The following is a 23,716-nucleotide window of genomic DNA, read 5'->3' on the forward strand; positions in this document are numbered from 1 at the left end:
GAAATTTGGAAGAGCGCAGAATGATGTGTGCTGAGTTTGGTGAAAATCGGTTCAGATTTAGATACAGCTCCCATATATATTTTCGTCCGATTTATGTAAATGGTGTACCAAAGTCCCTTAAAATCTTTCGGTTTGCACGAAATTTGGCACAGCGTAATGAATTAGGCCTAGGATGATGTGTGCTAAATTTCCTGCAATCGTTGAAATCGGTTCAGATTTAGAAATAGCTTCTTTATCTGACCAAATGCAAGAAATTAGTATAGGTTGCAGAAAGATATGTTTATAGATCCAATTTCATTTTGCTGGTCCTTTAAAAATGCCCCGTCCGACTTTACTACTTTCCTTACTGGTTAATTGTTTGAAAGGGGTAGCTTTATTTCATTTAACCATATTGTAGTTACCACCGCCTAGTACAATGTCGTTGGGCAAGTCTCCTCCCCTTCCAGTTACAGCAATAACAAATAGATGTACAAATGTAAATTTAACATTTTATTAAAATAATCAGTAGGACCGTTTCGCAAACGTCGTTGCACGTGAATTTGTATGTTATATTTTTCTTTGTTACTACTCAATTGTCTAAACGGTACATTAACTGCAACTATTAAAGTCAACATGTATATTTTTTAAGTGTTTGTAATTTCTAGTACAGTCGACCTCAATGAGACGGGCCAATTTAGCTCGTTATAGGAGGAGCAGGAAAATTTGTCGAACTGTTCAACTTTATGGCGTTTCTATAGATTTAGTATGTAAATAATTAGCCAACAAAGAATTCATTATACATTTGTAATTAAATTGAAGAAATATCACGGAACAAATAGATTCTAAGTTATAACATATTTAAAACTATCAGAATTTTCGTAGTTCGTTATAAAAGTAGAGATAGCGATTCAAATTTATTGGGGCCTGAGGGAACACTTCGCATAGTTCGTTTTATACATGTTGTAAGAATCGCTCAAGCTTATCCCGTTTGGTATATTTTCCATATCCAAAAAAAATCCCAAAATTCATAGTTAAATATTTCATTTCTATTCAATAAATTCTATTCAAATTGTTATTATTTTTTAAATTCATTTATTTCATTTATTTTCACAAAAAAAGGTTTAAGTATTTTATATTTAGGATAATACAAATGAAACGTATTACGGATTACATTTAATGTTACTCGAAATTATTATTTTGAAAATGAACAATATTAAAATCAATAATAAACGAAAACTAATAACGTTGAAGAGTGTTCTGGGAAACGATAATGGCCGCACAATGGCAGTGTCTCAGTCATTCTGTTTTAGTCGCGACAAATGCGCTTCGATGGTGGTTCAGAGTCGCTGCATGCAATCGATTGCAACATTTTGCAATTGGTGTGGTTACCGAACAAGGTAAGCAACAATGCTACACCATAACCAGTGGCACGTTCACCCTAAAAATAAATAAAAAAAAACGCGAAAAAAAAACATTAAAGTAATAATATTTCTCGTCCTTTGATATTCGTTCCAAATTTTTTGCCAGCTAAAGTTAAATCGAAATTTCATTGGCGGATGGCAACAACGTCCTGTTTGAATGGACTTAAACGGGCTGGGATATTAATAAAATTTAAAATAACTATCATTTTCCACTCTGTACTACTTACACAATGAACAGGAGTAGCCATATCAACGTGCATCCAAATACCTGGATAGTCGAATCCCAAGTTAGCACCTACGAACAACCCAGCACATGAAGATTGAGCATTGCTGCGATCCTGTAATTGTAAGAAAAGAAATACAACTTAATAGAAGAATTATATTTTGGGTAGAATGGAGAATGTTATGTTGGTATTTATTAACATATTTAAGTTTTTTTCTATAGTCCACAATATAGCTTAACAGCTCTAATGTTGGTGTATATAGAAATGATATAGAAAAATTCAAACTATTATACTTTTTTAAAAGCTCGTATAATTTTTCCGAACGTTTAATTCGAATACAATTTGTATATAAGTACGTACATGCAGTGAGTGTAATAAGTATTTTGCCTCAATAAAAATATGAACATTTTACAATATATACGCCTAAAGCCAGCAAACTAAAGATGTAAAATGAATTATATATGATTGAGTACGTTTGTGGACATATTTAGATCGTATTTCTGCAAGAATCACAGCGAAAGACCTATTGGTCTCGAAGATATCGGCTGAAATATATAACAACCCAAAAATGTTTATCACAAAAAAGTATTTTGCTTTTTATTATTATTTTAGAAAAAAATTTTATATAGGACACGTTTGGTCTTTTTATAGTTACCATTGCGGGTAACGACATACTATAAGTGATTTGGCAACGATTCTAATAAACCACGGCATATTTTCGCGAGTATTTTCTTATATTTACGTTCAATACACTCTCCAGCAATATTTCATTTAATATTTGGTAATTTCTCGTCCTAATCTCAAAATCAGAGAATTAAATATAGTCGTCGCGGCTTCAAAACATTCCAAATATGTTAAGAATAATAAAAAGGAGGTTTTACAAAATATATGGACGGTTTTCTGGCAATAGAAATACATCTTATTTCGAAAATGAATACATCGACCCGTTTATTCCCTACTGCATTTTATTCGCAACTGATGGTGTTAATCGGAGATAAAATATAGAATGCGTATTCGCTACCAGCAACCACAGTTTTTCAAAAGACAATAGGATTTGACGAATAATGATGTTTTCTCCCAACTTCATGTATTGTTGTTTATTACTATCGTTTTAGAACTGTCCATATCTTTGAATCTGACCCCCTTATTGGTATTTCTATTGCATATATTGGTTCCTAGATCAATATTACTGGACCATACAAATTTCGAAGTCAGAAAAATTGGGTTTCGCGAATTTTTTTAAATAATTTGTTTGTTGGATTTTGGTTTTTATAGTTTTTAAGGTTCTGTCCTCGCGTTATATTTGGCAAAACCTCTTCTTTATTATTCTAAACATATTTGGGATGTTTTGAAGCCGCAATGGCTATGTTTAATACTCTCATCTTAAGATTAGGACGAGAAAATACCAAATATTAAATGAAATACTGATGGAGAGTGTATTGAATGTAAATGTGAGAAAATACCCACGAAAAAATGCCGTGATGTAATGGAATCGTGGTCAAATCGCTTATAGTATGTGGTTAACCGCAATTGTAACTATAAAAAGACCAAACGTGTTCAATGTAACAATTTTTTCTAAAATTATAATAAAAAGCAAAATACTTTTTTGTGATAAACATTTTTGGGTTATTATATATTTCGGCCGATATCGTCGAGACCAATAGGTCTTTCGCTGTGATTCTTGCTGAAATACGATCTAAATATGTCCACAAATATACCCCATCATACATAAGTCATTTTACATCTTTAGTTTGTTGGCTTCAGACGTATATATTGGAATTTTTTCAAATTTTTATTGAGGCAAAATACTTTTTACACTCACTGTATATCCAATCAATGATATGTTATCTCTATCCATACATCTCGTTCAAATATATATTAATCTCGCTATCTGTTTTAGATATCTCACACACTTCGATATGAATCGCAAATGCTAATAAAACACAGACACAAACGCACACGGCAACAAACAGCCTGTCAGGCAATTTGTATACAAAATGTCAAAATATTATTTAGTTAGCAACCAATTTATGTTTGGTAATTTTGAAATATGTCAACAGAAATGTTTGTCAACATAATTGATTGGGGCAACGTGATAGTATTCCGTCGTCGATCGTCCACCGAACACCCTCCCTCCATCACACAGTTTTGTCCTCCAATGAAATTATCCTCAACAAATGCAATTTTCACAAATACGATTTCACACAAATCAGTCGAAGTCATTTTCGTACGCATGTGTGTGTGATGTGCATGAGAGGAGGCGTTTGTGTATTTGTGATACAATGATTTGACCAAATGTCATAAATTAAAATATGCATTGTAAATTTAATGTGTCCAATGTTGTTGTCATTTTTCAATACACTAACGGAGTGGCAATTTTTTTTTTTAATTTGTATTTTTAATTAATTTGTAAAGATAATAGAATCGCCCAATAGTGTATTTATAAATATTGGAAATTTTGACCATTTGGCTGAGGTAACAGAATAAATGGATCTATGGGTCCCATCTTCGGACTTCATTTAGGCTTGCTAAAGATAATAGGTTGTACAAGATTTGGTTCAAATCGAACATTCCATGTTCCCATTTCCATCTTCCTACTCGATCTGGGCTTAGTACAATGTTTGTTTCAAATAATTATCGCATGATATTACAAAATTAATTGATTGTACAATTTTGGCCATTTTGTGGGGGAGTTACTAGAAAGAGTGGAACGATATTCTCCATCTTCGAACTTTGCCATAAGACTGAGGGTATACAAATTTCATTTCAGAATTCGGTTTTTATAATATTGCATATATTGGAATATTTGCCTGTCACATTGCCAAGAAGAATTAATCTAGAAGAACTAAAACAGGGTTTAACAACAGATATTTTTAGCAAACAAACAAATAATACTTAACAAATTAAAAACACTCGTAATTCCAACACACCCCTCTATATCCAACTAACACAAAAATTTTACCAAGTTTTAAAAATTTCCTTTAGCATCCACTGAACGCTGTAAAAAACCAGAACCTTTCAGAAATGAAGGAAACAAGAAAAACAGAACATAATTTTTATTAAATATTTATCTAAATAATAAACATAAACATTACTCGAAGAAAACAATTTCCGTTTCCTTCGCTCCGTCGAATCTAAAGGAGGAAAACGGTATTGTTACATTTCCGTTATACGATATGTGAAAAAAAGGACGAGAACAAAAACAAACGACCTATATGAATACACAACACACATACACACACCTACATAAATATTCATATAAATAACAGCATACTAAACCAGGGGATTGTCGCTGAAGGACTACAACAAAAGCACACCTACCAGGATGTGAAAGTAAGTATTTTCTTCATTGTTTGTTTCTGATACAATAACTCCAACAATAACAAAAAGACAAAAAAACAAGCTTAAGTTGTTACTCCTATCCCTACAACGCCCACTCCATTGTGGTTATTTTTGTTGTTATTTGCAATATGTTTAGTAGTCTTGTTGGTGTAACGTGTTTGCGGTTATACACACTGTGTGTGTGGTGTTTTTTTTTTTTTGTAATAATTCTTTCATTTCACATGAATACTAACAAACGAACAACGAAACATACAAAACACAATTACTCTCGGCTAACAATCTACAGGTGCATGCAACACGAAATTAACATTACGTCCGTACAACGAATGATAGGGAAGAAGAAGAACGAAAGAACATTCCTGGATATATTAGAATGGTTCCGACTTTTGGTTATAACTTTTTTACACAAATGATTTGCTGTAGCAGGAATGGATGAACTTTTGCCGATTAATGACTAAAATAAGATTTTTTTATATTAAAAAGGTCACGCCAAATCAGTCTTGAAATGATATTCAATGACTTAAGCATTTGTCAACAATTCTTATAAATTCGCATAAAGAAATGCCCAAATGATTTCAGGCGTGATGTTTTTATATAATATTGTTCTAATAAAAGATAAAAAAATCATCAAAATATGATAGAGGGACAGGGGTTTGTGAAAATATCGTATCCTTATTAATTTGGCATTGCAATTAAACACTGCGTCCAATGTCACAGATATTACTTCTAGTTATATAAGATATATCATCAAATAGCTAAAAAAAAATTGTATTGAATGAATTATGCACAGAAACGCCCTGATTCTAATCGCCCTAGTTTTACAAATCTTTAAGCAAAATCATCAGGGTATGTGCTCGGTGGTGGAGAATAACATAAATTAAATTTCGACCTGCGATCAGGTACTGGCATTTTTAGTCCTAGTAGTGTAATATTAAACAAGTGAAAAAAGCGTTAAGTAACTTTAGATACCCTCCACCACAGCTATACTGACAATTACTTGAAATGCAAATTGGAACCCCACATGGAACTCTTTTTATAGACGATATCACACATACGCGAACCTATGCAAACAATATGTTCCGATGATATCTTGCAAACTATTGAAGACCAAAGATAATAAATTGCAGCCACTATTGATGACAACAATTTCGAAAAATTTCCAATATGGTATTGACATTTATTTGCAATGAAGTTACACACTCCACGAGGAACTATATTATACTGTCGAGACATCTGATGTAATGAATAATGGGCGGGACTATATTATAGGGGATATACCAAAAAGTGGACCTTATACAGACAATTTTCCACGCGATTATTGTGAATCTCAACGCATACGAAGCAAATCTTAAAATCGGATATATTCTCTATTATTTGTTTGTACGGATGTGGTTCTTCCTGGTCTTAGTTGCTGATTACTTTAGTACAAGCTTTTGTACGCCATGACTGGGGTCCCCAAAATACCGAATAATGGAAGGTACTGTTATATGGGGCTAACCTGAAACTTGGGTCAATATTAATCATATTTGGTACGGATATGCGATATTAAATGAGAACCCAAAATACCAAATTACAAAATATCGAATTACAACCAAATTTGTTGTAAAATGTGTTCAAAGCAAAAATATATCAAAATTTAGGATGAGCCAAAAATTGGCCAATATTACAAATTTTCGGCAATCGGCGGTACCTTTAATGGGGGCTACACTAAAGAGATTTGATTCACATTAAGAATTTAACATACCAAACCTGTTGAAAAAATTAGTCCAAATCATCAAAATACCGAAAATTTTGTATTGTTATATGGGGGCTCTGCCTAAACGTGGACCGATATAGCCCATTATCGAGCTTTATTTTTTAGTGGAACATGTATTATTCATCACAATAAAATCCATGTTCATAAACTACAGTATCCAACGGTTCCGGTTCATACTTAACAGTATTTTGAAAACCATATGACGAAGTAAATAAAATGAAGTAACTTCAACAAGCAGGAATGGATTTACACATGAACAAAACTATTACCATTGGCCTCCAACGGTTTTCAAACATACTGTGAGTGAATCTAAAAGGGGAAACTATGATATGACCTTGTATGTATGCATGTATTATTGGTTAGTTTTGTTCACAGCCCAGAGGACGTGGTTTTCTATGTATTCTATGATTTTCTACCTAATCTAAAGAACCAAATATTATAGTTAAAAGTTAATGCAGACACGATATACGAATAATATAGTTAGGTGCAATTGTAATTTCGGTGTCAAAGGTCTTATGGTATAGGTTGTATTTTCTTATCGTGATAGAAATGTGGACCAAGATGTGATTTCCTTATCCTTACCATCGACGGCATGTAGTCTCAAGGATCCAACGAAAAACTTAGCATAGTTGCGGACGAGGTTAGCCAATTAAATAGAATAGTGGACAAATTTTACTTTTTATTTTTTCAATATACTGAGAATTAAATATTATCCATTGGTAACGGATATTGCAAACAAGAATAGAAAAGAATACAACGAACTAGCAGCTGAAAAACTGCCAACAAGAAAAGAAGAATTCCAATCAGAATGTTTAACAAACACAATAGTGTCCATCAGTGAAACTAGGCAAATTAAATGAACTGCCATCGCTTTTAGCCACCCCCGATATTCATAGAACTTACTACTACCTGCCGATATTACCAAAGAACAATGTCCTTGGCATCCCATCCTAACAACCATGGACAATTTGTGATGCGTATTAAACTACAAGCGATTTACAATGTAAAGAATGGCTATAGCATACTGCTACTCGTGGGAGAGAAAAAAAACACCTGTAATGGACAAAAGGAAGTGGACAGAAACATTCAAAAACTACCAATCAAAGGCCACCAGCCAACTGGAAACAATCCAAGCGAATCCCATGAAGAAAGCGACTATATCCACCACCACCGCCACCAGACAGAAGCACCCAACCATACGACCAACCAACTAACCAACCATCCATACGACGTCATCAAAGTCCAGTAAACCAATATTGTACGTGTTCACGTACCGTTAATGTTCTTCACTCTATTCGAAGCAAAGTGAATTGCTGGTGTGGGCGTATGCTTGTAGGTGGCTGTACATGAAAGTTGTAGGTTCGGCAAAGTTCAACCATCGCCAGAATTTGCATCTACGCCAGCATTTTTTTGTTTCGGAATTTCTTTTTATCCGTAGTTAAATAGGGAAACATCATCTCGCAGATCTATTGGACAGAACGAGACGTTTCATGTCCAACGATGAAGTAATTTAATGGAACACATGACCATTGAGACATTTATGTACGATTGTGTGAAATGTTTGTTTTTGTTTTGTAAAAACAATTGGTAAATTCTTAAAGAATATCATAATTCCGTATCATTCGTAAATTATAAGTAATCATAAGGTAATAAATCTGAGCAACAAAAATATATATATATATATATATAAATCGGCATTCCCGACAGAAATATACACTCACCCCATTATATGTGTAGTATAGATTTATCCAGAAATTTGTGTTATCTTAGTCAAGTCTTCCAAGTCAGTAAACATGAACCAGAAGGAGTAGGTCGAAGTATTCCATTTTAAAATACTCAGTTTTATAAAATAAATTTAAACGAGTGGATCGATGTACCACATTTACATGATATATGTAAGTTTCGTAAACATATTGGGTTGTACTAAGTTTAGATAAAATCGGAAAGACACTAGAGATCTATAGGCCGTGTATCGACTTTTGTCGTATCAAAATGTATATACCGTTATTAAACATTATTCTGAATAAAAATATAGGGATATATGGGATATATCGGTTAATTTATTTCCTTTCGGGGTCCTCGGTCCTAGGCGCATTTTTCCGATCGATTTGAGGACATAAAGCATTCTTCGTGGCCGAACTTAAAGAAGCCTTTCTTGTGGTTTTATTTGTCATTTGCTTTCGATGCATTCCTCTGTGATCTGGAAAAAGGGGGCCCATACGATATATACAAGCAAGACGAATTCGTCTTTATCTTTCTATCTTGCCAAAATTCCCCTTCAGATGTTGATTTACTCAAAAAGCCCATATGTTGATCCGACAGCTTATTTTTCATTCATTTATTATGGAATTTGTGAAAGTTGCTTGTGTTCAACAAGATTTTTTTAAAAAAATGAATCTCGTACATTTACGAAAACACTTGAATAATCTCTAATCTTTCGCATTTCTCCACACAATTATCTAAAAGTATAATTAATTTTAAACTGATTTAAAAAGTTATATAAATCACAATCTTTTTATTGTCGAGCCTACTTGAAGAGGAAACGACGAAGGAAATTGAATTTCTCAAAGGGGCTCACAGCACACAAAAAATGAAACATAAAATTACAATTTAATAATTAATGGACATTTTATATCTCCGATTTAATTAGATCCTGCACAATAACGATAATACCCTTGACAAAAGGTCATCTTTAATTTCGCACAGACAAAGTTAGATGGATGTACCGAACACAGATGGATGTACCGAAGCTGTTTGTTCTGTCCATTGCAAAAAAGTAAAGACGAACCGATGACACAACACATTTCGGTTGCAAAAGACGCTAGTAAACAAACCTAACAACCAACCAAAGTCATAAAATTCTTTTAATGTGTTTTAAATTTCACATAAAAATTGTGAAGACACTTTTTCATGTCAGCTGCCGATAGATGACAGTATCGGGACAGCCAATTAATGGAGGTTATCACGTTATAATATAAATCATTGATTAACTCTTTCAGTGTCCTACGACGAAGGGCATGATTTCGGATCATTGGAACCTTCCAAAAATTCCAACTACATTCGAAATGTGCATGTTTGGATCTGGTATGAACTAGGATTATTAACATCGGACCACAAACCATTTTAGAAAATAAGGAAGATCTTGACCGATGGCATAACATAATAAACACAATAAATCGGCTATATCTTCCACAGTTGTTGAGATTTCCATTTGAAATGTTAAAGCAACATTCTTGAATTAGTGTATGTTCGTATTCAATAAAAATAAGAAAAAACAAAATTACAATTTTTGAAACCGAGAAAGCTTCTCTATTTTCTAAAATATTTTCGAAGCCTACTGTAGGTTAATATTTTCAAAAGCTATAAAACGAAATAAGATTACGGAATAAGAAAAACGAAAAACAACAACACTTTTTTGTGATGAGAAAATTGCTGCGAGACAATCCAAATATTATCAGTTCGAAATGTAGCAACAAGAAACTCTGGATAATACTGAGATTAGGGTAAACTCAAACAAAAACATCAACAACACCACCACCACCAAGGGAAACAAAGAAGTAAACATTCCAACGACCTGCATAAGTCATAAAAATGAAACTTCAAATTGCTTTTATGATTTTCATGCCATGAAACGGAGAGTCGAGGATAGTGTGGAAAGAAGGAAGAACGGCATCATTAAAGTAACAAAACAAAAAACACAAACAAACAAAAGTACGCTTAAACGAAAACGATGCAGCCAGTAAATGCTTATTTCCGAGAAGCAGTAAACAAAAATTATCAGTATATACAAATATTAAAAGAAATCGAACAAACAGGTTTATTGGTTCGAAATAAAAACAAATGTTAATTTTTATTTATATTGAATGGTTTGGAATTTGTGTTCAAAAGTTCTATTGGATATTATTACAAAATATGTTTTTTCAGTTTCAGAATAAAAAACGATTTCTTATCTTTTAAACAAGTAAGATTTGTTATCATACTTGTTTAAAAGTTAAGAAAGTAGAACGTCCAATTATCTATACTAATAAAAGAGTAAAGTGATTGACTGACTGACTAACTGACTGACTGACTGATTTAACGATTCATCAACGCCCAGACGATACGGCTGAAGCTAGAATCTTGAAATTTTGGGTGAGGGTCACTCTTGGTCCAAATGTGACAGATAAGGCTGGATTTTTGAAATTCGTACTATAACGTACGAAAAGTACAAAAAGTACTAAATGTGATACCATTTGTATTTGGCGAACCGGTGGAGCTAGAACTCTGAAATTTGCTTTGGTGGTCGTTGATGGAGTGTAGGATAGATGTACCAAAGGGTTTTTGGAAATTCGAACTATAACTATCCAAAAAGTACGAAAATGTACTAAATTTGGTACAATTCTGTAGCATGTGAAAGGATAGCGTTAAAAACTTGAAATTTGGAGTGTGAATTAAGGTTGAGATGTACAGTTCATTTAAGGAGATGGTTTTGAATGCGCTTACTCATGTGTACGAAAAGTGCTATATGGTACTATATGTGGTACAAATTTAATCTATACTAATAAAAGAGTAAAGTGATTGACTGGCTGACTGATTTAACGATTCATCAACGCCCAGGCGAAACGGCTGAAGCTAGAATCTTGAAATTTTGGGTGAGTGTCACTCTTAGTCCAAAGGTGACAGATAAGGCTGGGTTTTTGGAAATTCGTACTAGAACCGTACGAAAAGTACTAAAAAGTACTAAATATGGTATCATTTGTATTTGGCGAACCAGTTGAGCTAGAAATCTGAAATTTGGATTGAGGGTCACTGATGGAGTGTAGAATAGATGTAGCAAAGGACTTTTTGGAAATTCGAACTATAAGTATCAGAAAAGTACTGAAATGTACTAAATTTGGTACAATTTCGTAGCATTTGAATGGATTGAGCTAAAAACTTGAAATTTGGAATGCAAATTAAGGTTGAGAATTAGGGTCGATATGAGGAGAGTTTGGAAAGCATGTACTCATGTGTACGAAAAGTACTATATGGTACTATATTTGGTACAAATTTGATTTGGAGGTACAAATCGAGGTGGAATCCTGAAATTTGAAATTAAAATTACCGTCGGAGTGTAGGATTGGGATGTGAACGTAGTTTTGGAAATTTGTTACTTATGTGTACGAAAAGTACTAAATCGTACTATAATCGGGACAGTTTGGATTTGGGTGATCCTATAGAGCGGGAACAATAAAATTTGGAGTCAGGTTCACTGTAGGAGTGTGGGATTGGGGTCAAGATTCAGTTTACGAAAATAATACTTATGGGTACTAAATGGTACTAAATTTGGTACAATTTGAACTTTAGGTGAACGAATGGAGCTAGAATCATGAAATTTGGAGCCAGGATCACTGTTGAGGTGTAAGATTGAGATATGTAGGAAGTTTTAGAAATTTGTACTAATGTGTACTAAATTTGGTACAATTTGAATTGTGAGTGAACCGATAGAGTTGGAATCATGAAACTTGGATTTGGGATCACTGTTGAGGTGTAAGATTGAGATATGTAGGAAGTTTTAGAAATTTGTACTAAGTGTACTAAATTTGGTACAATTTAAATTGTGGGTGAAGCGATAGAGTTGGAATCCTGAAATTTTGATTTAGGATCACTGTGGAGGTGTAGGATTGGGGTATGTAGGAGGGTTTGGAAATGTGTACTACTATGTACTAAATTTAGTACGATTTGATTTTCTGGGTGAACCGAAAGAGTTGGAATCTTGAACTTTTGAGTTATGAACACTGTGGTGGTGTAGGATTGGGGTATGTAGGAAGATTTGGAAATTGGTACTACTATGTACTAAATTTAGTACAATTTGAATTGTGGGTGAACCAAAGAGTTGGAATCCTAAAGCTTGAATTTAGTATCATTGTGGGGGTGTAGGATCGGGGTATGTAGGAAGTTTTGGAAATTGGTACTACTGTGTACTAAATTTGGTACAATTTGAATTGTGGGTAATAGAGTTGGAATCCTCTAATTTTGATTTAGGATCACTGTGGTGGTGTAGAATTGGGGTATGTAGGAAGTTTTGGAAATTCGTACTACTGTGTACTAAATTTGGTACAATTTTAATTGTGATTGATATGTGGAACTAAATTTGGATACTAAGGTTAGGAAGGAGGTTTTAGAAATTCGTACTACTGTGTACTAAATTTGGTACAAATTGAATTGTGGGTGAACCGGTAGAACCTGAAACTTAGATTTAGGATCACTGTGGGGTGTTGGTTTGGGTTAAGCAGGAAATTTTGGAAATTCGTACTACTGTGTACTAAATTTGGTACAATTTTGATTGTGGATCAACCGATAAAGTTGGAATCCTGAAACCTCGATTTATGATCACTGTGGGGGTGTAGGGTTGGGGTATGTAGGAAGTTTTGGAAATTGGTACAACTATGTACTAAATTTGGTAGAATTTGAGGTATGGGTGAACCAATAGTGGTGGGTGAATTTTGGCACTGCTGTGTACAAAATTTGGTATAATTTGAATTGTGGATGGACCGATAGAAGTGGAATCCTGAAACTTATATTTTGGAAATTCATACTACTGTGTACTAAATTTGATACAATTTGAATTGTGGGTGAACCTATGGAGTTGGAATCCTGAAACTTGAATTTAAAATCACTGTCGGGGTGTAGGTTTGGGTTAAGTAGGAAGTTTTGGAAATTCTACTACTAAATTCGGTACAATTTCAATTGTGGGTGAATTAGTAGAGTTGGAATCCTGAAATTTGAATTCGGAATCATTTGTTGAGGAGGGTACTTATGGAAATAATGTGTTCTAAATGAAAATTTGTTAAAATTTGGATTTGGGTGAACCGAATCATGAAATTTGGTACTAAATGATACTCAAATTTAATTTATGGTCGATATAAATGTGTGAATTGTTTTTTTCGGCCATATGCAGTTCTATCTAAAAATAAAATAATATGTTAATACATTATTAAATGTTTCCTACATTCGCTAACGAAGTTGCGGCATATGTTAGTAATAAATATAAGAATATGCAGGATGCGCAACCTACAGCGATGCAGCGGTCGCTTCAACCGGATACCTTTGGTCCATTGTGCTCAACCTAATTAAAATACACAATACAAAGTAGTTTACTAATTTTCAACGTTCTAAATACCCTAAATATGTTTTCCTTGGATTGTTTTCTGTTTGATTAACATTTAAACGAAACGGCGTATTATTCTTCTAAATAACGTTGAATTTACCATAAAGTACATAAGAATCTAATATTTCCCAGAATTAATTCAAGATTTGCTTTACATTTTCTTGAATGGAAACATCCGAAAAAAATCATTTCTTTGAACGGAAAAAGCACTCCCCGTTAGAACAATTAAAATGGGGAATTTTCGGAATAATAATACACTGACTGAGAAATGTTGTTTCAGACCGGCTCCAGTGAAAGAAAATAAAACAACGAAACCTAGTTGATTGCAATGGAGTCCGAGTTGATGGGCAATCCGGAATGAAGCAAAAATAGACACATACACACACACCAAATCAAAAAAATCCTTACGGACACCAACGTGAATGGCAAAAATATTCAGGTTTTTTGGGCAAACACAACCAAAAGCAGTTAATGGTGTCTGAAGCATTTAAGACAATAAATTGCGTTGGAGAGAATGCCACATTGGGGTATATTGTATGCAACTTCTAATTTGAAGGATAAATCATCATAATTTTCTAAAATAGGAACTGAAAAAAGTGAAAGTAGTGACAAAAATGTGTCCATAAAATCGATATGTTGCCAAAAGATCACCAGAATTGCTAAGGATTACAAGTCACGGTGCAAAGCGGCGGAAGCTACAAAGATCCGTTTAGGAGGTTGACGCTGATTAATTTTATTAGCAATGTGTGCATTAATTTCCTGTAAATTATTTATAGTAATACGCACTTCGCTGAATTGCCTCAACTACAAGGTCAACCATGCAGTACTACATTGTCAGTACGAATATCTTCTTCAGAGTTTTCTGTTAAAAACAATCGAGTGATACGAGACAAATGTTTTTAAAAGATTATATTGTTTCCATATATATGTATGGTAGAATTAAAAATTTATAAACATTCCTTAAAGTAGAATTTAACCCAATGTTTGGTTGGATTGCTGGATGATTGTAAGTGAAAATATTTGTGAATTGCATATTGGTATAGCATTTTTTTTAAGACAGGAAGCACAAGAGTCATATAAGAACTGAATATATGTGTACATTCGTGGCTAGATAAATTTTGTATCAGCCGTCATATCACAGTACACCAGTATGTATTATACTACCCTATTGGTTAAGGTAGTATATATACATAGGATCGAACCCCATATTAAAATATTAAAATTTCAGTTTCAAATCTCTCCACAAAAACGGTCTAAAGTAAACCAAATTACATTTCTTTGAAAGATAATTTTTTGTGTTGTGTTAAAAATTGGTTATTTTTAATAATATTAAAAATAATTGAGTGTTTTTAATTTTGACCATAAAAGGTTCGTACGACATTAATAAACTTAATTTAGCATTGAAAGTCATCACATTTCCCATTAATTAAAGCTGTGTTTTGGTTTCTATACAGACCTGTAGTCTCTGCGGACCCGGGGTTTATAAAGATAATGCTGTTAAGGAATTAACCCCAAATAACTGGAGGAGAAATTAATAAAATATGGAATTCTATCACAACAAATTATTGCAAAACTTTGAAACTGGAATTTAAATATTTTAACATAGAGTAAACAAATTTCAAACATTTTTAATGGACAAGTATACCTTCAGCTTTATGCATAATGAGGGTGTATACACTTTGACACGGTTAAAATGGTTCTAGACCCCATATTTCTTTGGACCAAATTTGTTTCAGAAAATTTTGATTTCATCCAAACTTTGGCCATCTTATTATTTCTTTCAAACTTAGTTCAAGTTCGAAGATGGGGAATATCGGTCCACTCCTTCTGGTACCTCCCACACAGGGGCTAGGTCTAAATACGGGTTATAGTTCAAATATAGTTCACTATCGAACCTTACGTTCTAGTTTTTATCTCGATATCCTCCGTAGGTGATATGATTACAACAGAGTCTTAGAACCAAACCCAAAACGCGGAACAAATTGCATAACTATTTTAATATAAAAAGGGGGTTAAATGGGGAATGCCCCAAAAAGGGGGTGCATGTTAATAATTTTTTGTAGGGAAATTTGTTACAATATACGACTACAAAATACCAAATTTCAGCGAATTCGATTGAAAAGCGTGCTCAAGAACCTCAAAATAGCGAAAATTGGGGGTACGCTTATATGGGGGCTACCAGAAAAATTGGACCTATATTTATAATTTTTGGTGGAGATATTTGGCACCCAATAAGAGCCAAATGAACCAAATTTCTGCAATTTGGTTGAAAAACGCGCTCAAGAACCCCAAAATACCGACATTTGGGGGGTACCCTTATATGGGGGCTACCAGAAAAAAATTGACCTATATTTATATTTTTTGTGGAGAGATTTGCTACCCAATAAGAACTCGAAGCACTAAATTACAGCCAATTCGGTTGAAAATTACGTTCAAAACCCCTTAGATTGTCTTAGAATTTTTCGCTGATCAAGAATATATATACTTTATAGGGTCGGAAATGATTATTTCGATGAGTTACAAACGGAAAAACAAAATTAATATACGCTTCATACTATGGTGGAGGGCCCGTTTCATTCAAGATTTCAGAATTTTTTTCGAGCTTTCTGATTTTTTTTTAGAAATTTTGCGATTTCTCTAAAATTTTCTTAGAAATTGGACCGATTTTCTTTGAGATTTCTTTTAGAATTTCTGCACATTTTCCTGTGCATTTTGCCGAAAATCGTATGAAATTCGAAAGAAAATATCCCAAACTAAAAATAGTAGTGTTCCACTTCCCGGAACACTAAAAATCTTAGTGTTGCATTAGTCTGAACGCAAAAAAATCTGATGGTTCCAAAACGCATGTATTTGTATGTATGAAGAAATATTACAACTTTTTTTCAATAATAAAAATTATTATATAATATATATAATTATTAATTATTTATAAAAACTTAATTTTATGAAATGTTTTATTCAATTTTTTTTATTTTTACTTTAAATTTAAAATATTTTGAGAGAAGTAATACAGAAGTGTTGGCGGTTTATTTGGGATACCATTTGTATTTTGTTTTTGCAAAATAGTCAGGCTGAATCCCAGTTTGTTGTTTTTGATAAAAAAACAACTTTGTATTAGTGGGGAATGTATGGCATTGTTTGCCGAGGGGTAATGCAGGGAAGACTATAGTTTCGGATCACGCCACTGATCCTCATCAGTTCCCTTAGTTTTTTGTTGGGATATTCTCCCCAGAAGCTATTGCTTCTATACAAAAAACAGTTCGTACCCAAATGTCTCTTGTAACAAAGCGAAGTACTTAGCTGACCAACGACATAAACTGTATGAGAATTTCGCTGGAGCCTTACTTCGAAGTTAACAAGGCATTTACAAACAATTCCGTACCTTTCCCACTGTTGTGTGTTATCACATCGCGATAAATGCACACAACGACTTTGTTGGTGTTGCTAGTATACAGCAACAAACCAAACAGTTTAACCGTGCCTGCGTCTACAAAAAACACAATATTTTTTCCGATTCTTTTTTATGTTATTCTCAATTATGTGGTTTATGTTTTCATTATAGAAATATTGCCATATTTAAAATATGCAGAGATTTTCGGAATACATCAAATCGATCAGAATCTAATGAAAAAAGAACGATCGGAATTGAATATGTCACAACAATTTGTTGTTCTTGAATGGCAGAAAACAATTCTTAAGAAACAAATAACGGCATAAATATAGGTCATGTCCAGAATAGCTTAAAATTAGAAGAGCTTTTATACTTTTATAAGATAATATATTGGCTTCGAATAAGAAAGGCCATCTTGTAAAGTTCTGCATGATAAGAATAAAGATCAATGAATCCAGAACTACATTATGGAGTTGTAGTATTGAAGAATTCAGTTTGTTTAGTTTTGCATTTTCGATTCTAACTGAATGCAAATTTTCTTTCAAATTTTAAAAACTCTCTATGTTCGCATCCATATAATTATAAGTCCCTATTTCAAATATTAGGTTGGGGAAAATGATATCCATTATTTTTATATAAACTATAGGAATTTTTTAACATACTTCGAAATGACCGAATTGGGCCAAATATGCACCGTTTTGTTGTATGATTTGTTGCCATTCTAAAAGGTAACTTCATAGTAGTCGATTTTCACTATCCTCCCTAGATTCCAATTTTTTTTCATTAAAGAAATTTTGCAATGAAAGAAAAAGAAGATAATAGCTTGGTGCCAAGTCCGGACGGCGGATGCATTAAAACTTCCCTTTCTTGGAAAGTTTTGGTCCCGAAGTTTATGGCGAGTCACTGTCGATGTGTGTGGCCTAGCGTTGTCCTGGTGGAACACGACACCTCTACTGTTGGCCAATTCTGGCCGTTTCTGGTCAATTGCAAATAGTTTTAAGGTCGATTTTTAGCTCCTGGTCTCCTTCAAATGAGTATTAATTGTTTAATCGATACTTTACGAGAAATCTATCAGTACAGCCATCTGCCAAAAAAAATAATGGATTTTTTCCTTAACCTAATATTTGTTTGTAATTTCGCACCTTATGTTGTGTTTGAAATGGGTTCACGTCATCGTATCGCCAAAAATTAATTCCTTCATTAACAATACCGAATCGTTTTTATCTTTTACGCTATTTTTAATTCATAATTTATTTTGAGATATAATGTTCCCAATTCGCAGATGCGGCAATTTTATATATCTACCTTGAACAATCCCAGAAATATATATCGTAATTAGATGTGTTTAAACGTTTAAATTTTTTCACAATTACAATCAGTGTATTTTTTTGGAATATTTCACGTGGAAAAAGTTAGTAAATATATGTTTATGCTTGTTTTATTTTTTACTATTCGAATTCGTTACTCTTCCACTGAAATCCAACACTTGTATAAACATGTGTGGTAATTAAATTTCTGTAAATACATTATCACTCCTTCCCAGTTCTTCTCCATAATAAATAATTTAATATTCTTCGTCGTTTTAAACCGCTACTTACCGAAACAGAATTCTTCATGTCGGCAATGGCCGATGCAAATTCAGAGAAATGCAATTCGGGGCAGTAGACTAAGGGAGCCAATAAATCTCCAGATTTACGTCCAGCTTCCAAGGACTTAATTTCCCATTCTTCAGAATTTGTCAATATGGCACCGTGATATTTTCCTGTAGCAATACCCTGCAAAACAGAATGAATTTTGTTAAAGTGCATGCAAGCGATTCAAGTCAATTTGTATTTATTAAAATTTAACCGTGCAGTCATATACACACAATGAACGAAACCACGAGTATGTCTGTGTCTTTCACATGTATGGTAACGTTCATTTTAATTGAAGTGTGAGAACGCAAGAAAAGGTTTTTGTTTATATGGGAACTATTTGAATAGTTCCATCCACACAATACCTATTGAGGTCCCTAATTTCGGTCGGGGTTATATGGGTAGTTAAGTCAAATATCGATCTATGAGGATGGAATACAAAAACAATAATTATAATCATAATTCTACACAATTCAGGGATAAACATTATGGTCTTCGACGAATATTGCAAACGAAATAATAAAATTAATATGCACTCTATGGCGAAGGTACTAAAAAACGAATATTTAGTTATAACATACACATGGATATATACATAAGACTGAATGTCTACCTTCAATCGGCATTTAAAATCAACAATTGCCATATTCAAAACAATAGCGTTATATTTACCTTGGTTAACATATGCTTCATTTATTTTCAAACATTTCTCATGATGACGGTCGATAAAATCGTCTGAGTGGCAACAAACGGACACTAGTCAATATTTGGTTGTGATAAATATCAACAGTTGCTTTGAACATTCAATGAATGCAAATATTTAATGATACTTATGGTACAGAGAATTCCATCGGAATGAAATTGAAACGGCGACCAATAAGAACTTAATGGTAACCGGAGATGAACTGCGATGTATTATGACCGCGCCATACTGCATTTGGTGTATTTAACTAACAAGAACTTAGTGCGTAATTATATAATCAATATAGTCTCATGTACCCAAATTTCAAAATATATTTGAGCCCTTTAGTTGCTTCAGTACAATGACAGCCAGGACAATTCTAAAATTACTTAGAATTCCAACAATTTGAAGAAACCGGTGTATAAATATGTCGTTATGTTAAACAATCTCCTTAACATTTTAAACTTTAATAAATAATTGTATAAATTCATATTGTTCTTTGACATTACGAGTTATCGCGATTCCACTGTACGTATGCCTCATATCTTGTTTTGAATACGTATACGCACCTGTGCACCAGTTAGTGTTGCCATGTCCAATATAATGTTTGCCTTTAGATCTTTGTGAGCATATGCAACACCATCGGACAATACCAAACGACCCTCGGCATCAGTGTTATTAATTTCAACCGTACGTCCGGAGTATAATGTGTGGATATCATCGGGTCTGGAATGAGCGAGCATCCGTGCGAATATTTATGTTTACATTGCCATATTCACATACATAGTTGCCATGTTAATTGTTGTATATACAATGCATGTGTTTGTCAGAGTTGGTGTCGTTTGGTTGATTTTGCGTAGTCCATGAACAGAATGCAGACCGTAGAACGAACAACGAGCAAGTATCGTTCACACGGGGATACCCCACACATAATGGTTATTGTCATTGTGTTGTGTTAAATAGTTTGTTATCCATCGCAGGTTTCGTTTGCCAGCCCGCATATTTTGTTGGAAGATGGGTCGATTGTTGTTTTTGAATTAAAAAGGATATCATTGACATGGAAAGGGAAGAAGTGAAACAATACATCATAAACATTAAAGATTTTATTTAGAAAAATATATGCGGTCAAGTAATAAAATAATTTAGTATTTTTTTTATTTAAATATGTGAGCTTAGCTTCGATATTATGACACAAGTCATGCATGCTTATAAAAAACATTATTTTACAGAGTTTAGAGCAAGTCAAGTAAAAGGCCCAGTCTCGGATTGCTTTTGAGATCCTGATTACAACGGTGCAAGGACATATGTAGTAGAGATATACCAATTTCAATACAAATTGAAAATATCATATAAATGGGATTCTATTTATAAACTTCCCTCCATGATTTGTAGTTGTGTTTTGAAACTAAAGAAAATTTAGTATTTTCGACGGCGAGCATGATTTCCGACCTTTGTGATGTCCGAATACAAAAATGAACTTCTGGTATGAACTAGGATTATTAACATCAGACAAAAATTAACAAAATGGCGTTCCTATGGGTTTTGTAAAATTCCATATTTTTGGATACAAACCAAGTTATAGAATAAGGAAGATCTTGACCGATAACATTTATCCTAGTTCATACGATAGCTACGTACAGTGGTGGTCACGTAATTAGCACACACGATTAAGTGTGAAATTAGAAAATAATCATGGGTATAATAATTTGTGAAATATAACGGTATTTAGGTAACAATTTAACTTTTGAAAGGGACATCTAATTCGTACTCCTTTGAATTATTAATTTAAATGCCGCTATTTATAAAAATTAACAAAAATCGAAATAAAAACTCAAAAGTTAGAAATTCACTTAAAGGACAAGTATAAGTCTCTATTTTTACAGAATTTTATTTTTTCTTCTGAAAATTACTTATCAGACTTAATTTGCTAACACGAAGTTGTATATATATTTTTTGTATATGGGCACTTCCGCAAAAAGGTAAACCAAAATCGAAGAATTTGTTTCTTGTGCTTAAATAAAGGCAACAAATACAAAGAAAGACCACATTCCTCATTTGTTCTTCTTGTTGTTAGCATAAATACTTATTTAATGACTATAAATCCAGACACTGCAGAAATAAAAACAGCAAAATCAACAATGTCGCGTGAGTTACGTCGCGTGAGTGACCGAGAAAAATCCTTTGCAAATAAAGGATATGCCAAATTTTGAAATTTTGAAAGTGCAATAATAATGCTTGGTATCTCTTATTCATGTAAAGAATATTAAAAATTCAAAATATTCACACAATTCGCAGAATTTTCCCATTATTAGTAGTGATGTCTAAAGTCAAGTATATTTAAAAAAATCGTTTTACCACTGATGTACTCCTAATGTTCTACAAAAAAGGGGTATAAAGGGATAATTGTGAAAAATGTAATTGTTTTCGATTTCCGAAGTGCCCATATATATTGCTAATTAGGTGTCCCTTTCAAAAGTTGACTAAATAGCGTTATTTTTTTAAAAAAAATCTCTCTCCTAAACCTTCGGGACTAACATATTTTCCTACACTATGAATTGACTAGAATTTGGCGAATTTGTTTTGGCGCTAAAATTTTTAGAAAATAGAGTAACTGAATTCAGGAAATACATTTAAACAAAATATTACCTTGTTGCATTTGGTCCAACCGAGTTCTCTGCCATGCAGAATACAGCATGAAGATTTTCCTTAAATCCACATTTTACAGCCGCATAAAATGCACCTAAAATTGCTGCTGCTCCACCACAATCACGTTTCATTCCAGGCATAGCAGTCTTTCCTTTAATGCTTAGGCCGCCAGTATCGTAAACAATACCCTTACCAACGAGTGCTATCGTTTCTTGGGCACCTTTTGGTTCATGTGACAACACAACCAATGCTGGGGGAACAGCCGCAGCCTTTCCAACGCCATAGATGCCACCGAAACCACGTTCTCGTAGTTCTTCGCCACGTATTACTAAAGGTTTGATATTAAGTTCACTGCCAATCTTTTCTGCCTCCTCTACGAAATGGTCAACATTCATTTCATTGCAGGGAGTATCAACTATGCGAGCTGCTAATTGTACACCCTTGGCAGCAACCTCCAAACAGCAAATTTCAGAAGTATCTAAAGGTGTCTCCGAAACTGATCCATCCTTTTCAATGATGACAAATTCTATGCTAACGACTGAGTTGTCCCCGGCATTTTTCATTGGTACATCTTGATCCCCAGTTCGGTTATACAAAGGACTGCTAACATTGTTAGTGGTCTTACGAGAATATAGAGAGAAAGCTCGAACCACGGCGCAAGCGCTAGCGAAAAGATCTGCCCTTTCACAAACTATGACGATGCTTTCTTCACTTACATTGAGAACGTTATTCTTTACCAAACGTGTTATGGCATGTGCTCGAGATGGTGTATTGTGACGTGAACACTTAAGGGGCACAGCAGCAACAGTGGCTACGTCCAAATACAACGATATTTTATCAGTTGGCGATGGATGTAAACAGGACACAGCTTTATTAAATGTGTCTTCGGTGACACGAGGCTCCAACTTGCAAGCAACATCGGAAAACTTAAGTAAGTTCAAATGTTTCAGTTGGCCAATAATCAATACTGGTTTAAAGTGAGGATCACTTTTTGTGAGCGTAGCATTGAATTTTAAATCAATTGCCATCTGAAATAGAACAAGAATAAATGTGAAAATAAAATTATTGTTTTATAGAAAAGTTAATATAAACTCCTACATCTGGCTCGTTCCTGCGTTGTTCCCACATGTTTGTCCGGTCAATACGCACTACACCTGACTAAACCACATGGCGAATTAACAAATTAATCTTATTATTATCTATGATTTCAGACTTATCTTAGATTCAGTTAGCTAAACAAAAATTATCGTTTCGAGATTAATAACAATCACCAGAATACCTTTAAACTCAAATAGATAAGTACATACGAGTATTTTTTATTGATTATAGCCACCGTAGTAAAAGTAAAAAACAAAAACTATTACTTATTCGCTGGCGTGCGGGCATTCACTATGATGAAATAAAAAATCTCGTAAAAATCGAAGCATTATTGATTAGTTTATATTCTGCGATAAATTTTTGTTATGACGAAAAAAGTTTTTAAATTATATGAGTCATTTTACTCAAATTGTT

The 23,716-nt window shown here is 33.5% G+C and overlaps 1 protein-coding gene across 1 annotated transcript; it reads right to left on the reverse strand.

The window, feature by feature from the left end:
• Positions 1 to 1,285: 1,285 nt before the first annotated feature.
• Positions 1,286 to 23,232, reverse strand: LOC133327205 (probable aminopeptidase NPEPL1). The gene is made up of 5 exons (XM_061535771.1): positions 22,205 to 23,232; positions 20,128 to 20,284; positions 18,841 to 19,017; positions 1,628 to 1,738; positions 1,286 to 1,417 (listed from the first exon to the last, which is right to left on the reverse strand). Exons 1-5 carry the CDS (start codon positions 23,230 to 23,232, stop codon positions 1,286 to 1,288), a joined length of 1,605 nt encoding a protein of 534 aa, XP_061391755.1.
• Positions 23,233 to 23,716: the final 484 nt, after the last annotated feature.

Source organism: Musca vetustissima, unplaced genomic scaffold (assembly GCF_032173495.1).
Source record: "Musca vetustissima isolate MV318-11 ecotype Yass unplaced genomic scaffold, APGP_CSIRO_Mvet_v1 utg47938, whole genome shotgun sequence".
NCBI classification, from domain to species: Eukaryota; Metazoa; Arthropoda; class Insecta; order Diptera; family Muscidae; genus Musca; species Musca vetustissima.

Bases quoted from the DNA above. Each gene is read 5' to 3' on its own strand.
- LOC133327205 (XM_061535771.1), bottom strand. From the start codon at position 23,232: ATGGCAATTGATTTAAAATTCAATGCTACGCTCACAAAAAGTGATCCT. The intron at 19,018-20,127 runs GTGCGTATACGT...TCTGTTTTGCAG, and splicing joins CAACACTAACTGGTGCACAG to GGTATTGCTACAGGAAAATA. The intron at 1,418-1,627 runs GTAAGTAGTACA...ATTTATTTTTAG, and splicing joins TGGCTACTCCTGTTCATTGT to GGTGAACGTGCCACTGGTTA.